Here is a 17,363-nt window from a genome sequence, read left to right as displayed (position 1 = left end):
CCTACGTGTTTACAGTCCACCGTTCTCTACTTTGAAAAACAATCCAAAGATAGACGTCCGTAAACATTCCATTTAGTCGATTCACAATTCCCATTCCCCCTTCTACGTCACGTTTAATTACGTCCGCGCGTATGACGTCAAAGCACCAAGGTCGATTAAGCAAGTGTAAAGTCGTCACGTAGACCTGAGGTCTCTCGGCCTCACATTATCTGGCACTTTTGAAGCTACGTGATATGTCCAGTTCGCTTGGTAGGAAATTACGTGACTTGAGAACGTGTTTAGGCTACTATTGCGGAAGTGTTTACATTACGTGATTTGATAAGTTTTATGACCTTCCGTTTGTTCTTCCGCACTAGCAGTATATACATATAAACGACCCAAATGCCCTTTTGTGCTTATGAAGCGCATCATTCAAAGGCAGCATAACAGATTTTGGTTGTATAGGACCAGATTTTATTGCGATGTCAAAATATCAAATCTCTATTCCCCTTTACCAAGCGAAATGAGCTCAACTCCACGCTGTAAAGCCATTTAATGAAAGAGCGGCTACGTGACGTCATCGAAAACGCCCCCTTTTTCTCACACCTCATTGGTTAACAAGGACTATTTAAATAAAGCATCAACTTTTTCTACATCAGAAGTCAGAACGTTTTGGATGACTGGGGTTGCGTGTCGAGCGTGGTATTATTTTTCTTTTTGTTACCACGTTGGCAATGTCCGTAGTAAAATAGTGAATGAATGAATGAGCTGTTAGCACTCCCTGAAAAGTTTCGTATCGTTCCATAAAGAATAAATTAAATCAAAGAAAACCCCAAGAAACGAAAAGTTTTAAAATTATTGCTTTTGTTTCAAGGATTTAAAAAAGTGCTCTATTTTCCGAAATTTTGTCTTTAAGCTCTGATTTTTATTTGTTACAAGTGGTCTATTAGTGGTGCAAAGCCGCTGTTTAAAGAAGACAAATTTTAAACTGTCAACAATGTCTGGATCTGATCATCTTGTGGATCAATATGCTGTTGTAAGTATATTTAACTAATATTATATAGTAGTGAGTAGTGACTAGCTGTCAAATTGTTAAAAGAAATGAATGTTATTTTATAAACTTTACACTATGTAAATTAGGGAATTTTTTGTTATCTTAGAAGAACTTGTTCTGTGGTGTGTAAGCAAATATTGATATTAAGTTGACCAACAAATGTTTTGTCACTTTATTGTTAGCAAACAGATGTAAAGTTTGTTCAGTTAGTTAATGATTGAAAGCGAGGTTAGTATGAGTTTTCCATGAACCAAACAGGTTGGTTTTTTTAGAAAGGCGACCCTGGCACAGTCACAGTTGAAAAGCACTTCAATATAGATAAGTTGTTAAATGGATGTGAAGAGTGTTGTAAAAAGGTAAGAAGTATTTTAGAACAGTAAGAAACAATCAGCTATTAGAAAGAGTTAAAACGGCTAACGTTGACTAGGATGATGAGTTTTCAATGAATCTTCTTTATGCAATCTGTAGATTTTACAGCAACGTATGTGTGAAAAACTCAATAGGCTTATAAATAATGCAAATCAATGAAAGGATAGAGCTGTAAACCAACCAGGATAAAAAACAATATAGCTAAGTTGGTTTTAAAACATTTTCAAAATTCCAACTTTTGTGATGGGTTTCACTGGCTTTAAAATGTTTTACAAGCCTTCAATATACTTACAATATACGACTGAGACCGATGTTTTTCACACACTGTCCCTTGCTTGACATGGTTGTAAAACATGCCGCAAACAATTTGTTACAGGATTGCAGACTGTATGCTTAAGTAATGTTATAAATTCTGATGCCCTGACATAACCTTTACATCTGCAGTTTTTAACGTTGCTTTTCTTTAAACTTTAGAAGCCCAAAGCCACCCTATCCCTGATTATTGGAGTGTCTATGTCAGTCATTGGTGCTTCATTTCAGTATGGATACAACATAGCCGTTGTCAATGCCCCTGCAGATGTAAGTTGCTTTGTATTAAAGTGTATGTTGCAATGCCGTAAAAACCAAAATACAAGCTATGGTACATTTAACAGGAAATCAAAGACTTTTATTTCGGAAATGATACGGTGTGTTCTACCAGCACAACAAATGGAACAAACGCTCGTACATGTGTTGTAAGTGTCCAAAAATATAGATAACACAAGACAATAACGATCTCATTGACAACAATTTCTGGTTTTGTCCAATAGGAAGACACAGAGCGTGGCAACTATCGTGACAACATGTACGCTATAGCTGTGTCTGCTTTTGCATTGGCAGGAATGTTGGGGTCACTTTTGGTTGGACCTGTTGTTGGGAAATTCGGAAGGTCAGTTTTTACTTTTCCAAATTATTTACCCATTCATAACAGCATGTTAAAAAACGGATACTTTGTTTTGCAGGAGGGGAGGTCTCATGGTAAACAACATCATCTCATTTGTTGCAGCATTATGTCTTGGACTTGCAAAACCAGCAAACAGTTTTCCGCTAATTATTGTTGGTCGCTTCTTTATTGGTGTTTTTGCAGGTACACATATCTTTTAGATGTGAGACTATTACTTATATTTATGATGTTGTAATGCATGTCTTGGAATCTACCCTTATAGAAAGATAAGTGATTTCAAAGTGTAACAAAAACTTACATCAGATAAAAAAGCTTTTTATTCTGGAGTAAGCAATTTCACTAAAAGTCAGCATTTTACTTGTGTCATCATTATACTATACAATGGCTTCACTGTGGGAAATAGTTGAAAGTCCAGCAAGCGTTTCAAGCTATCCAGTGACCTAATTTCATGGCTTTGTGATTAGAGCTATTCTGGACAGAATCTTTTGTGCTCTGGAATTTGCCCACTGGACAATGTCTTTCCATGCTTTGTCTTTTTGTCTGGCCTTTTGTTATCCTTTCTTTTCTTACAGACAACAATTTAAACTGTTTTTCAGTATTTTCTTTGTCCATGCTTTATTTAATTAGTTAGGATTTGATAATACTCTTTACAGCAAATTAATTAATACCATCATACATTTATAACTATTAAATAGTGTAGGTTATAATTTTATTGCCTATAAATCTTTATTAAAGTATGTTGCAAAATTTAAAACAGTCGTAAGTTTATGAATGCCCAGTGATGTGTGTTTACAAATTATCCTTCCTAATGTGTCGTAATTAAACAAAGCTCTGGTGAAATGTTTTGTCTGCCCCAGCGCGTGGTTAGGTGTTGGGCAGATAATATTCCACGCTTTTTACACAACGGGGGTATACGGGTTCACATTTCATTCACCTCCTTGAATTATACAACACCCCTTTGTTCTTTGTTTAAAACTAACGATAGTCATTCATGATTAAAAATAACAGGAATTTGTACGCCTCACTCATTGCTATTTAACAAAAGAATATGTACAATTTTGTATGTTTACGATTTTTTAAGGTCTTGCAACTGGTATTGTGCCAATGTACATTGGAGAAATCTCGCCAAAAGAATGGAGAGGTGCTATTGGTGTGTTAAACCAACTTTTGATTACTATTGGCATTTTGTTTGCACAGGTAAGCTAACTCCCAATATTTGTGATAATGGCATCATTTGCTCCTTGGTATATGCACAAACATATAGTCCACAAACCATTTGGACAAGTTAAATAAAACTTATTTCAGCTTTACAACAGTTCTTACTACTGCAAAAAAGCCTTTTTCCAACACTGTTGGTCCAATGACCTTTGACTAACTGAGAGAATAAAAGGTGTCAAATTGCAATAGCTTTCATACTGTGGTCCAGTGGTTCTTAATCCTGTGGCGTCATTTGTGTGTTTCAGGGTGCAAACGTTCTTTGTTGAAATGTTTTACCACTTATAGTTTTGTGGGTTAATATATAATTTACAGACATTTCACTGTAATTTCTTGAACAAAACAAACATAATATTAGTTTTGTTTATAGTGGAATGTTAGCTATTTACAATATTAGCTATTTTATTCAAGTTTAAATACAGCATTCGTCCAGACAGCTCAAGAATGTTGTAAGGTGCAACAAAAATTCTTGTCTAGGATAAAACTTAAAACGAGAAAAGAGAAGAGAGAAAACACTACTCGGGTCTATAGCTATGTGCTTCAACTTCCACATTATAATAAACTGCTTTTTTCGTACTGCTTTAATATTTTATTTAAAATGGACACATTACACTTTTTCAGCTACTTGGTCTTGAATCAATGCTTGGAACACAACAAATGTGGCCCTACTTGTTGGCTTTTACTTGTATTCCATCTGTCCTACAGATGATAAGCATTCCTTTTATGCCAAAAAGCCCAAGATTTTTACTCATTGATCAACAGAAAGAGGATGAAGCAAGAAACGGTTGGTGGACCTCAATTTCGATAATAGATAACCTTGTTTTTAAAAAATATCACCTATAACTATCACATGCGGTTCCTGAGAATTGAATTCTAAAAAAGAAGGCTCAAAATAAGCAACTATATACTGTACCTAATAAATTTGATAATATTGGGGCTGTGAACATACCTGTGTTATCTTAGACATAAACAACTGTGAATGTCAAACTTTAAATGAATCTTAGCAGACAAGGCCATTATACCTACAAACATACAAAACCAGCACCAACACAAGTGTAAATAGAACTCATATATTAAGGAAATTCATGTAGTAGTACTACACTTTTCAATGACATTCATGCACAAAAAATATTTTGAGACATTTATTCAAGATTGCCTTAATACTTCACCACACAGTTTGTAATAATTGAAACTTTTTAGTACAACACATTTTAATGACATTTGTTCACAAAATAGCTTTTAGGTGACACATATGCAAGCTCAGCTTAATACATCACCACACAGCTTAATACATTTAACATTTTATATACATTTTTACACATCATTATGCTTGTTACATTTTATACACATCATCATCATGAGTTTGTAATGGTCAAAACCTTTCAATTTTAGTGTTGGTAAAATTGCGGGGATCCGACAACGTTGTGAGTGAAATGGATGAAATGAGAACAGAGGCCGCATCACAGGCTGCCGAAGGTCAAATGACGATCATTCAGTTGTTCCGTGAAAGGTCTGTCCGATGGCAACTAATCACTGTTCTCTTGATGATGGTTGCTCAGCAACTTTCTGGAATCAATGCCGTAAGTGGAAGCCAATATTTTTCATGTTTTTTTAAATTAACCTAAAAGAATAAAGCACCCATTAAAGCAAATGAATGATCTAACCTTTTTGTAGGTTACATGTTTTAACAGAGTTTTCATAGATTTTTGCTATCTTTATGGTAATGTTCTTCATATATTAACTGTTCATATGTTGTGTTAGTTTTTGTTTTTTCTCTTAACTAGACAGGCATTTAGTTACAATATGTACTGTCATTAAAGAGATAACCAAATGTTGACATTAGACCCATCTCAAAAAAGGAATTATAAAAAAGAAAAGGCATTTTTAATTCTTTTTTTTAAGCGTGGACAGTTATAGTATTCCTTACTAGTCAAAGTTTTGTGCCTATCTGACCCCCCAATATATACTGAACAACATTTTGTCTTATTAAAGCTTATAAGAAACCCAGTTTTACAATAGTGGTGTAACCAAACACCTCGGATATAAAACTATTGAGAAAAACTACTACATACAAAATCAAAACATAGTGTGACAACACAGCACATTGTGAAGCTTGTGTGATTTCAATAGCCTTCAGTTATATCCTTTTTGCAAGGACGTTCTGGGAACGAGTATTATTACTCTGTGCCCACGCTTTTCGGAACCTTTGAACAATATAACAGTATGACATGCCAGGCCCTATATTCTCTATGGTATATGTACAAACCACTAATAAAATTTTACAATGATAACCGCCATAGTTATAAGTGCAAAATTGGTGCATATCATTTTGCCTAGCTCCAAAACATTGGTTCTAAACCTGTTCCTAGGGGGTGCAAAAAGCCTTATCATTTGGACAGTAAAACTAATAAACGATAAAATCCCTGGTCCAGATCAGTGCGTTTTTGTGCAGGAATATATATTTCGCCTAAAAGGCATCATCATTTCCATATTCAAATAGAATCCAAGTCTATTGGTTTTACTGTTTTGTAGTCACACAATGGTCGTCAGTTTTAGCCTTGCTTTTAATGGTTTTAATCCATTACTGAAACCGTCGTTCTGTATCATTTGCGTTAAGGAATATGTGTTACTTTGTTGAAAGTGTAATATGGGGTACGTAACCTGGTTAGTGACTTTAAAGGGATACTGACAAGGATAAGTTTCAAAACCACTGTTTTAAAAGGCACATGTTGGATTTGAACCCATGTTAAAACGATACGTTCAGCGAAACTGAAATTTAAAGCGAAAAAATTGCGTTAAAAGCTGTGAGCGGAATTGGCTTGTAATTCAATAGTCACGATTTAATCCGGTAAGTACTACAAGCTTCTGATTCTACGAAACACGAAACGAACAGTTGGCGCAAAGGCAAGCACTGACAGCTGTTACAACAATAGAAGAGGACTTCTAACTTGCCGCAAAATTGCGCTGATAATACTTGAACAAATGCCTTGTGTCTATACTACCGAGCTTTTCCGGTTGTACAAGTCTGTTGCGTGACGAAACAAAACAGAGATTTTATTATTTTAAGTTTATTATGAAATTAACTTAAATGTTAAATATATTTTCGTTGCGTAACATTTTTTTGATGAGTATAAAATAGGCAAAAATTAGGACTGGTCAATTCATTTACAATTTGTAGTCTTAATGTTTTAAGTTTGGCCTGGTAATGTCTTACATTCATAAAAAAGGCATTTAAACAGGTCGAAACCTGTTAACAAAAGAACTGATTTTGTGCATTGTCACCTAACCCCCAATTTGCCCTGTATTTTTTACCCCCAGTCCCCTGAAAAGGAACAATTCTCAATGGCTATAAATATAAATTTTATACGCAGCTTAACATAAGAAATGAAGCGTTTAGAACATAGAGTAGTGTTACGGTTACATAGACACGACTAAAAAACCCCTACTCACTTTAACCTGTAGCATACACGTGTCATGTGCCTGTGTGGGCGGGAGGGCTCCAATTGGCTGAATTTAGGGGGCGTATAAGGTTAGCGTAACACCGCGTCTTATCCGGTTCATATAAATGGAACACGTCAGTGGCTCTCTCGAGAAAATGATAAGCAAACACCAACAACGGCAAAGGCAATAAAAGTCAAGGAGTTAAACCTGCCAAACCTGTCCATGACTCACTCTTCGTGGGTCTGTTTAATAAACGCTCTTTTCGTTTTCGCCTTAGGTGCTGATATTATCACAGTGCCAACGTGGTAGACACGTGATTTAAACCGACCAATCGGCTCTCTTCATTGAGCCAAGCCCACTTTCGATGTAATGCGTTTTTCGTTAGCGCTTTTTACTCTCCTGTTCAAAACAACAACTGATTGATCGTTTAATACGAAATTCGACCTCACCAAACACAAATAGTGCGGAAGGACAAAAATGGGCGTGTCAAATACACAACGAGCCACGCCCCCTTTTCTGTTTTGATTGTGGATGCGTTTTATTTTCGTAATACCACTGCCTTTACAATGTAGAGAATTTCGGCGGAACTGCCATAAAAACGCGGTTTCTACTCTATTGTTCGGTGGAAACAGTGGAAAAAACCCTCATGAATAAATTAGGACCCTATTGTAGGCAGCAGAGAATGAAAAACCCACTCTGTCGACGTATTTTGAAATCAGTGTATTTTTGTGCACTCTTTATCATTGCTCAGATTTAAAACGATTACAAAATTTTCAGAGCAGGTTCATAATTGAAAGAATTTATGAAATCAAATTTATTTGTGTTTTTAACCACTCAAAACAACTGCTAGATATAACATTGAATAGACTAATATGTTGAAACTATAAGTGCCCTAAAAGAAAGTGTCCATCCATAAGAAACAAACATGGTCATACACAATTTCAGCACAAGGTAAATAACTCTGGGATGTGAAAACCATAAAGAAACCAAAAAGACCCAACCAATGACAGTATATCTTGACTATATAAGTGCCTTGATAATTTATTGTGTACAAAACAAGGTTTCACCTTTTAACACACATAACCTTCAAAAAATCTCACCAAAACTTTGTTAAAAAACCACAGGGTAAAAAATACATTCTTTGTTATTATTTGTTTCCAGGTATTTTTCTACTCCAACACGATTTTTGATGCAGCTGGAATCCCTGAAGGAAACCCACAAGATATGGCTTCAGTTGGTGTTGGAGTTGTCAACGTTCTAATGACCATTGTCTCGGTGAGTAAACCTTAACAATACCACCTATGTTTGTCACAAACAGCATTAACATGTTATGGAAACAACAATAATGTGTATATGTCGTCAACATAGAAATCGATTTGTGGGAAATTTCATTTTGTTTGGGAGCCAGATTTCGGACGAGTTTTTAGAAGTAGGATACCACGTCAATTCTCGCTTGATCAGAATTCTGCCAAATCATCTAAACAAACACTAACTAATTGACTCCTGGGAATTTTAATTGACCGTGTCATTGGATCAACTTAAAACGACGAATCAAGCGATTAGCGCACTAGAAATTCCAGTCCGGCTGTTTTGTTGGCACAGTACTTACGACCGTAGTAAAACTTGTTTTGTAGCTTTAGGCTTCGCGGTGAAAATACCAGACAAATGATTCACACCACATAAAGTTTCGCCCAAAACCATTCAAAAATTTGCCCGGTAACAAAGACCGAAACAGTAGTGAAAAGGTCAAATAAGATTACTCAGAACTCCAAAACTTTGCATTGTTTAAAATTTTGAATGGAAGTCTTCAATATTTAAAGCAACAAAAACGGCGTAGTAACATGCACCCTAATAAAAATCAGACTCAAACAAAAAGCTTACCATCAAAATCAAGCGATTGGCGCGACCGTGTCATTGGATCAACTTAAAACGACGAATCAAGCGCTTAGCGCACTAGAAATTCCAGTCCGACTGTTTTGTCGGCGCGTTACTTACGGTCGTAGTAAAACTTGTTTTGTAGCTTTAGGCTTTTGCGGTGAAAATAACAGGCAAATGATTCAGAGTCATGTCACATTGAGTTTCGCCCGAAATCCTTAAAAAAATGGCAAACTGGATATATGACTAACACGGTGGTTACTGTTAAACTGTTAAAAACATTTTGCATTGTTTAAATTTTTCAACTGATATCTGTAAAGTCTTTATTAAAAACAAACATGTAGTACTGCACCCTATCAAAATCAGGCTCAAACAAATAGCTCACCATTAAACAGGTGGAACGAATGCATTCATTGTGTCCAAAAATTGTATCAAAAATAATAAATTCTTCAAAAAATAGCACTAATTAGCTGTAAAATTATACAGTTCAGTTTAAATAACCTGCATACTACACAAATAGACACATACAAATGTAAGACATAAGTTATAATTTTGCTTCACATAAGCAAGCTTTGGCACATTTAATAACGCTTTGTCCATTTCAGGTTGCTGTTATAGATCGTATTGGACGAAAGAAGCTAATGGTTTGGGGATTTGGAACTATGATTTTTTGGTGTCTTGCAATGACTGTTGTACTCAACCTACTCAATGTCGTGGTAAGTACTGTTTCGTTTCACTCGTTCCTCCCAGCGGTTACCCCGTTAGACCCCAAAGAGTAAAGCGTTTATTTATGATACCAAGCACCACAAACGAAAAACGCATGTGGTTCAACGCTGTCATAAATGCAATTTAATGCAGTTTAATGTAGTTCAACGCTGTCACAGGGCAATTTAATACAGTTTAAATAAATACTGCAATAATGTTCGTTAAACATAAAGTTTGCACTCCATAATGCGTGATTAATTACGCAAAAATATTGATCGCCAAGTTTCAACTGCTACAAACTTGGTGATGGCTATCTCAGATTCTGCATTATTTACAACTTTGCCTGTGTCCCCACCCATGAGTTTCTGCTTGCAGAAACAAACAAAGGTTTCAAACACATTTGGCTAATATGGGACCCAATATAAAACAAGTGTAGAGGATAGAAATTTAAAAACGTTTTAAAATGAGCCATAGTGTATGTGCACTGGCAATATGTGCTAAGCCACTCTTCTAGCTGTTTGTTATATTTGCTTTAGACAAAATATAACGTATGAAAGTACATGAAAATTTAGTCTCCAATCTGATTAGCTATTTCACTCACGTGATAGGAAATGCATCTTAAATTGGCCAACGAGCTTGATAAAATGTTTGGCAATTTATTTTTTGATCAATACTTCGTGGGTTAAACCAAAACTCAGCAGTATTTAATGTAAGACAAGACACATTGGACTTTGACTTGTTTGCACAATCTTACATGGTAAACTCCAGCCACAAATCAATGTAAAGCAGTATCAGACTTGTATGAACCTTATTGCACTTAGCACATACATTTAACACTGTACACAACTCTTACAGGCAAATATACTTGTAAAGCAAATGTTATATTGCGAAACTCTTTTAAATCATTTCACCACTTGCCCTTTAAATTAAAATTTTCACAAAAATAATTTATACAGCTTTCAAATCCCGGTGCATTGAATGCAGGTTAAATTCCACTGCTTTGTAATGTCAATCATATTTAACACACATTTTTACCCTGTTAACCTGTTTCACTGTGTTACAGGGTGGAGGATGGATTTCATATCTAAGCATCGCGTGTGTTATTGGTTACATTATTGGATTTGCTGTTGGACCAGGTAAGACCACAAGCCTTTAAAAATTTATAGTCGCTAAAATACAGGTCTATAGTTTCAAAACGCAAACTTCCCTCTATAGGAATCAGTGTGGTTTTGAAACTAGTATGTCTTACTGTGATTTCAATTTTTTTAAAAACGCTTATAGCAAGTCTTTCAGTGGCAACGCTTTCGTGCCACTCAATATTTTTCACGCAAAAAATAACTTTAGATTTTGTATTGTCTTTTCTATGCAACAAATACGTGATAGTGGTATACAAATTATGCCTATTCTGAAACGTAAAACAACCACATTAGTGTGCAAAAGCCCATCTTTTTTTCAATGACAATTGGATCAATTTCTACCCAAACCAAACAAACTGCTGATGAATTTTGAAAACGCGTTACATCGAGTAAAACGTTTCACATGAAAATCGTTTTTATTGCTGAATGGCGAGAAGTTTTTCGGCAATTTCACGCTAATACCTCTTGACGAGCTTACATAGCCTGGAGCTTGTACGAAGCACGACGCATATTTCCGGCAAAATACTTGCGGCCAGGAGAGTAATTTATTTTGTACCTTTGGTCTACTGGGTCGAGACGCAGGTGCCTGTCTCCACTAAAGTCGCCCTTTTGTGTTGTGGAAATACATTGGCTTGCTTCGATTTTGTACATACCTTGCTAGCTGTTACAAATAAAATACAATACATATTCAAATCGGGCTTTTTTCGATACACCCAGAATCCTATTTTTGACAATCGAGCAAAAAAGAAGTAAACTTGCCCAGGTTTTTTTAAGGTTTGGTTTGGGTGACCGCTAAGTGGTTTTAAGAGACCGCAAGTGTTTCATTTAAATACCAAAAAATAGCCATTTTGGGAAACCGCTGGAGAAATTTGGGGGACCGTTTCGGTCCTTAAACACACCTTAAAAAAACACTGAACTTGCCCAATAACAAGCATAAATTCCAGATAACCTGTAAAATAAATAAGTTTTGTTGCAAATGTTCACCAATCCACTATTATTTTCACTTAAAAAAAACTTGCATACGGCTTAAAAAGCTCCTGTAAATATATGTTGCATAAGCTGCGGACAGTGTACTCTGTTTCGACCTATAAAGTCTCATCAGTGCAGCTGGTGACAATGTATTGGCAGGATAGGCTTAAGTAACAACTGTAGATAAGTATGGCAATTCCATTTACTTAAACAACCTCCCTCTTCCGCAGGACCAATTCCTTGGTTGATCACTGCTGAGCTCTTCCGTCAAGCCGCACGTCCTTCCGCATTCATGGTCGCCTGTCTTCTTAACTGGACTTGTAACTTCATTATTGGCATCAGCTTCCCAGCAGTTGCTGTAAGTTCAATACTTATCCAAAGAAACAATCCTAATGACTACTGATGGGCCAAGCCCAGGGTTGTGGAGTCAATGAAAAGTTTTCCGACTGCACAAAAATACGTTCCTAGCCAAAAACAAAGCCTTTTTTGTTTTGCTGTAACGATTTATTGCTCTTAATTGTAACGGAATTTGCACGAGAGGTGGCTGAAACTGCAAATGTTTTATTTGGTCGAACGCCGAGCATCTCACGTTAATGCTCGGTGCTTTGTGCATTGTGAAGTCACAAACCTTCCCGATTCCACGCTAGTTTTGTAGCTTTCCAAGGTCCCTTACGTCCCCAGCGATGTATTGAGCTGTACAGTCAATTTTGTTCTTGTATACCCTTTTGAACATTGTTAGCTGGCATGAATATGAAAATTTGATGCTCGAGTCAGTTTGTGCAACTGCTCGGCCGAGCACCGAGCATCTTAAACATGCTCGGTACCGAGTACTCCGGTTCTGGCTCGGCTAAGCCCTCACTATTAGGTATCGAGCATGGCATATTCTGATGCTCGTTGCTCATCTGAATCAGAGTTGTTAGTCGGACTGGTCTTGTCGGGTCTAATAAGTTTAATAAACAAGGCTTGACTACACTCTTGCCTCATTTGTATAGCAAATTTACAAACTTTCGGACCTAGAGGCTTTATTTTTTTTAAACACTGGACCCTAAGAGGGCTCATTCTTGTCCAATTTCAGACCAGCCAGTCCTAATGTTGGATATTCTTGGACAACTCACCTAAAATCCTGTTTTTTGTGTGTGCAGAAACTCACCGGGCCTTACGTGTTCATCCTGTTTATGTTCGTGTGCATTGGAATCACTGTCTTCCTTTACTTCGTTATGCCAGAGACGAAAGGAAAAACATTTCAACAAATCAGCAATCTATTCGCAAAACGGTAAGATTCCAAGGTTTTTTCACGGCACTTTTAAGCTTAAACAATCTTCTTGAAACTTATTTACAAGTTGTGTAGTTAACCATGTGTTTATTACTTTCTTAGTCAAAACGGCAGAAACGCTTTTAGTTAGTACGCAAAAACACGATTATATTTTTGTTTGGGTTTGACTATTTTTTGTTGTTGTAATACCATGGCATTGAAGGTAAATGTATAATGTAGCGAAGATGAACATACACACGTTCTGGGATCAGCCCTGAAGCGTTCATACATACATTCCCATATGACAAGGCATAGGGTAAACAAAATCTGACATGCGGTGGGATTCGAACCTACGACTGGAGTCTTTCCTTGCCTTTCCATATGGGAATGCTTAGGAGACCGGCTTGATTCGGTATGACGCCTTCAAAGGGCCTGGCGTACTATGATAAATGTAGTGTGGCATTTTAGGAGAGGTATTTCACACAGTTTCGAAACAAACAAAACAACTCAGTTCAGGATATTTCTCGTTTGTGATTCGTCAGTTAATAAACTGTCTCCTTTCGTTTCTATAGCAACAAGGTACCAATGGCATCGGAAGGCAATGGTGAAGAAAGCTCTATGAAGATTCCTCTTAAAAGCATGGACAACAATAGCAGTCAGCAAGTTTGAGCGCCCCCTAACGGTTACACAGGAAAGCCTAAACAACACAACTTTATGTATTACCTGCGTCCCTGCATGCGTGCTTTTACACAGCGATTTGGGCGATAAATTAACGTACACATTTTTTTCCGGCGTTTAGTGACAATACCTAAACACGTGTACACAAATATTTTTTTTAACTTTTTCGGGCAATAGGTTATTCCAGGGGTGCACAACCTTACGCCGGACGGCCACATGCGGCTATGGAGTTCAATTTATGCGACCGTTATAATACTAACACCTGTGTGAATGATTTAAAACTCTTTTGCTAGACATTTAGCTTTAAAAAAACTGGTTTGAATTGATTTTGCTGGGATGAAAAAATATATAATATACCGGCCAGTAGTCGCCAGACTTATTCTACGCCTTTAATGTGCAAGCATACTGTTTAGACTGATTGCCAAATCGTTCAGGTAAATCGATGGATAAAATTAAAATCAATCTGGACTTAATAGATAAGACATTATAGATAAAACCTACACCATTAATATACAACAAAGGGACACTGGGCGGTCGTTGAGAAGATAAGGACTAGTGATGTGGCCGACATGGCCTAAAGGTTGTGCACTCCTGGGCTATTCTAACTTTTAACATTTTGTAGAACAATCTTTGTTACACTTTTTCATGTTCACTTTTTTGGTACGCTAAAGCGTTCTACACTTATACACTAATATTCACTTTACTTTTATACTGACAATTTTAACTTTTGGGTTTATGGGGATGCAAAATTTAATCCAATACCTAGCTAAAAATTGTAGCCAGCAGTATTTTAAATCGATGTTTTGCCTTAAATTTTAGCCACTAATAGAATATACACAATCAGATATCATAGCGCATACCTACATACATTTACCTTAGCTATGAGTTGTTTATTATTGTTGTAATTATGGTTGTCAGCGTAAAAGTTTTATGTGTCTGTGTGTGCGTTCAGGTTCAAAGGGGACGCAAAAAATACGAACAAATATCTCCGCGTGCCATACTGCAACACATTCTGGAAAAATGCACACAATAATGACAATATTGCTGTTTTTATGCGTGTGCGTAACCCATTACCGCCACCTGGTGCACAATATAAACCAGAAAAAATTTCACAAAAATGTAAGTGAAAAAAAAATAATATCTTAACGGTGCCTTTCTTAAATCAGCCATGGTCATCACCAACTTTGGTGCGTCGTGTTTTTACATTTCACTTTTTAAGTGCTTAAGAAATTGAGGTTTTTGATTGACAGCATTAAACTGTGAGCTAAAGAGATAAGTCACAATTTTAAACTTTACATGTATTTTTATGCCCTTCTGATATATTAGAAACATAAAAATTGCAAATCCATCACGCCCTTATTCGTAAAAGTAATTTCCAACTGCAAGCGATCAAACGTACTTACATTGTATTGCTGTGTTTCGTTGTGAAATTTATGTCTGTTGGGTCGCTTGTGATTTTGTAGTAGCTCCATGTATTGGTATATAGTAAATTATTATTTATGTGCACGCTATGATATTTCGCAAACACGATTTTCAATTGTACCGGATTTGTTTATGTGTTAAAAGATACATTTTACCTATGGTTTTATTCTTAACAGATATTTCTAAATTTTTGCAAATGCTTATTTTTATTTTTAGCTTAATAGATATTTTTAATAATTTAGGCGAAAAAAAACACAAACAGGCGCCGTAAGGAATTTGTAGTGATCACGGTTTGGTACGTGGATGCTTAAGGCACAAAGGTAGAACACTGGCCACTGTAGACAAGCAGTAGGCTTGTAAGCAGCATGTTGTATACATGGTTAACAATTGTTTGAATGCAAGACGTGTTAAAGAAGTTAGCAACATGTTTACAATGAGGTAAGCTGTGTTATGGGATTTGAAAGGCATTGAAAATACCATCGTAAAATTTACCAAGTAAGAACTTGGGTCGAGTTTCAAGTTCAGGATTGTTTCGTTATGAAACATATTGACCCTTGTTCTTAGCATAGCCTTACATTATAGCAAAGTAGAGTAAATGTCATTATAGCTTGGTTAAAATTTTCAGTAACTTGAAGGTTTATAAAACATTTACAGATAGTAGCCTGTTTTGTAGAAGTAACAGAACCGGGTGAAAAGTATGACTTTTGTGATAGAACCGGCTGACAAAAAAATTAAATCCCACCACTGATTAAAGGTAGAAAACAAAAAACAATATTTGTTAAAAGATTTCAGTTTAAGACAGGTGCGATTCCAATCCTTCAACACCTCATCTCGCCTTTCACAAAATCTGTCGAGTCACAAAAATTAACTGTACGTCATGAAACCTTGAATGCAAAGTAACCCAGGGCTGTGCCTCCCGCAATCCATCAATTAGCTGGAAGTGAAATTCACCAAATTGTGCAATAACACCTGTCATTGGTCAGTTAAAAGAGCGCCTATGTGACGTGTTAGGAGCAAGCGTTCTGATTGGTCGAAAGCAAAAAGAAAAAAGGAAATCGTCATACCTTGGACTCGTGGGGTCGATCATTCTTTCTTTGACAGCTCGTGTTGAAGGTGGCTGTGTGGACGGGAGTCTGCCCATAAAGAAGACTTACAAATGGAAAAGATGCAGGTAATCTCGTTTTTAAGCGAACTTGTTTGGTGTCTGTGTAGAAGTAAACTTGGATGCACACTGTTTACGAGTAAATATAATTAGGTTAATTTTCAAATACACGCTTCTACTGCTAGTTTATTGTTTCAGGTTATCCTTTTATGCGACTGAAGTGCCATGCGAGGTCTCGCAACACGGAACTTAAAATAATAGGCAAGTAGCTTAGTAGAACATTAATAAGTGTGTAGTTTATAATATATAGTAGTGTCAGCATGTGGGGACTGTGTAAAGTGCACTATGCCGTCTCCACATGTTGACTTGCTACAAACGGAGTTTAATGTTGTTTATTTTTTGTATATTCGTGGTACTGCTTCTGCATTACAGGAAATTATCGGAATCGGAACGAAAGTGTTACGGAGACCATAGAGTCATAACGGAAAAGTTCAAAGGTTTGTTAGTGACTTGGGTGCTTATATAATGGGTGTATGTACCATTTATTTCTGCATAATTAACAACAATTAGTTTATAGTAGATACAAACTTTACTCTGAATTGTGCACATTCATTCGCTGGACTGAGAACCTGTTGTTTTTAGTGTAGGATCAACAATGCATTCCTGATGTAAACATCCCAGGAGTTTTCTTATGGAATCGATGGTTTACTGGTTTACTTCTTGCAGTGATACCGGAATATTGTTTGCAAGTTAATGTAATTAGGTTACTTTCAAATACTTGTTTCTGCAGCGAGTTTATTTTGTTTCAGTTTATCCAAAGAAGTAATGGAATGAAAGTCCTTTTATGCAACTGAAGTGGCATGCGAGATCTTGCAACACGGAGCTTAAAATAATAGGCAAGTACATACTATAAGAGTTGAACATATATAAGCGTCTAACTTATTATGTATAGTGGGACCAGCATGCGGGGACTGTGTAAAGTGCACTATGCCGTCTCCACATGTTGACTTGTTGAAAACGGAATTTGATGTTGTTTAATTTTTTGTGAATTCGTGGTACTGCTTCTGCTTTGGGTTTACAGGAAAATATCGGAATCGGAACGAAAGTGTCACGGAGACCATAAAGTCACAACGGAAAAGTTGTAAGTTTGTTAGTGACTTGGGTGCTTATATAATGGGTGTATGTACCATTTATTTCTGCATAATTGACAACAATTAGTTTAT

At 36.4% G+C, this 17,363-nt stretch overlaps 1 protein-coding gene and 1 long non-coding RNA gene across 3 annotated transcripts; both read left to right on the top strand.

Moving 5' to 3' along the window:
* Nucleotides 1-825: 825 nt before the first annotated feature.
* Nucleotides 826-15,158, top strand: LOC145220675 (solute carrier family 2, facilitated glucose transporter member 5-like). Its single transcript, XM_080087900.1, has 14 exons — nucleotides 826-1,015; nucleotides 1,877-1,981; nucleotides 2,056-2,136; nucleotides 2,212-2,330; nucleotides 2,404-2,528; nucleotides 3,427-3,542; nucleotides 4,182-4,344; nucleotides 4,953-5,140; nucleotides 8,163-8,276; nucleotides 9,482-9,592; nucleotides 10,645-10,717; nucleotides 11,917-12,044; nucleotides 12,829-12,959; nucleotides 13,511-15,158. Exons 1-14 carry the CDS (start codon nucleotides 977-979, stop codon nucleotides 13,605-13,607), a joined length of 1,590 nt encoding a protein of 529 aa, XP_079944026.1. The 5' UTR covers nucleotides 826-976; the 3' UTR covers nucleotides 13,608-15,158.
* Nucleotides 15,159-16,112: 954 nt separating this feature from the next.
* On the top strand, nucleotides 16,113-17,058 carry LOC145219149 (uncharacterized). Of its 2 annotated transcripts, none has more exons than XR_013857866.1 (4): nucleotides 16,113-16,209; nucleotides 16,339-16,401; nucleotides 16,573-16,637; nucleotides 16,950-17,058. It is a non-coding gene; the product is annotated as an uncharacterized LOC145219149 (long non-coding RNA). The 2 variants fall into 2 exon arrangements; XR_013857865.1 differs by lacking the exon at nucleotides 16,950-17,058 and adding an exon at nucleotides 16,783-16,884 and having other exon boundaries at nucleotides 16,114-16,209.
* The last annotated feature ends 305 nt before the right edge of the window (nucleotides 17,059-17,363 follow it).

Source organism: Phallusia mammillata, chromosome 3 (genome assembly GCF_965637545.1).
Source record: "Phallusia mammillata chromosome 3, kaPhaMamm4.hap1.1, whole genome shotgun sequence".
Taxonomy (NCBI): Eukaryota; Metazoa; Chordata; class Ascidiacea; order Phlebobranchia; family Ascidiidae; genus Phallusia; species Phallusia mammillata.
The sequence above is the reverse complement of the archived record's forward strand: the minus strand, read 5'-3'. Positions and strand labels throughout refer to the sequence as shown.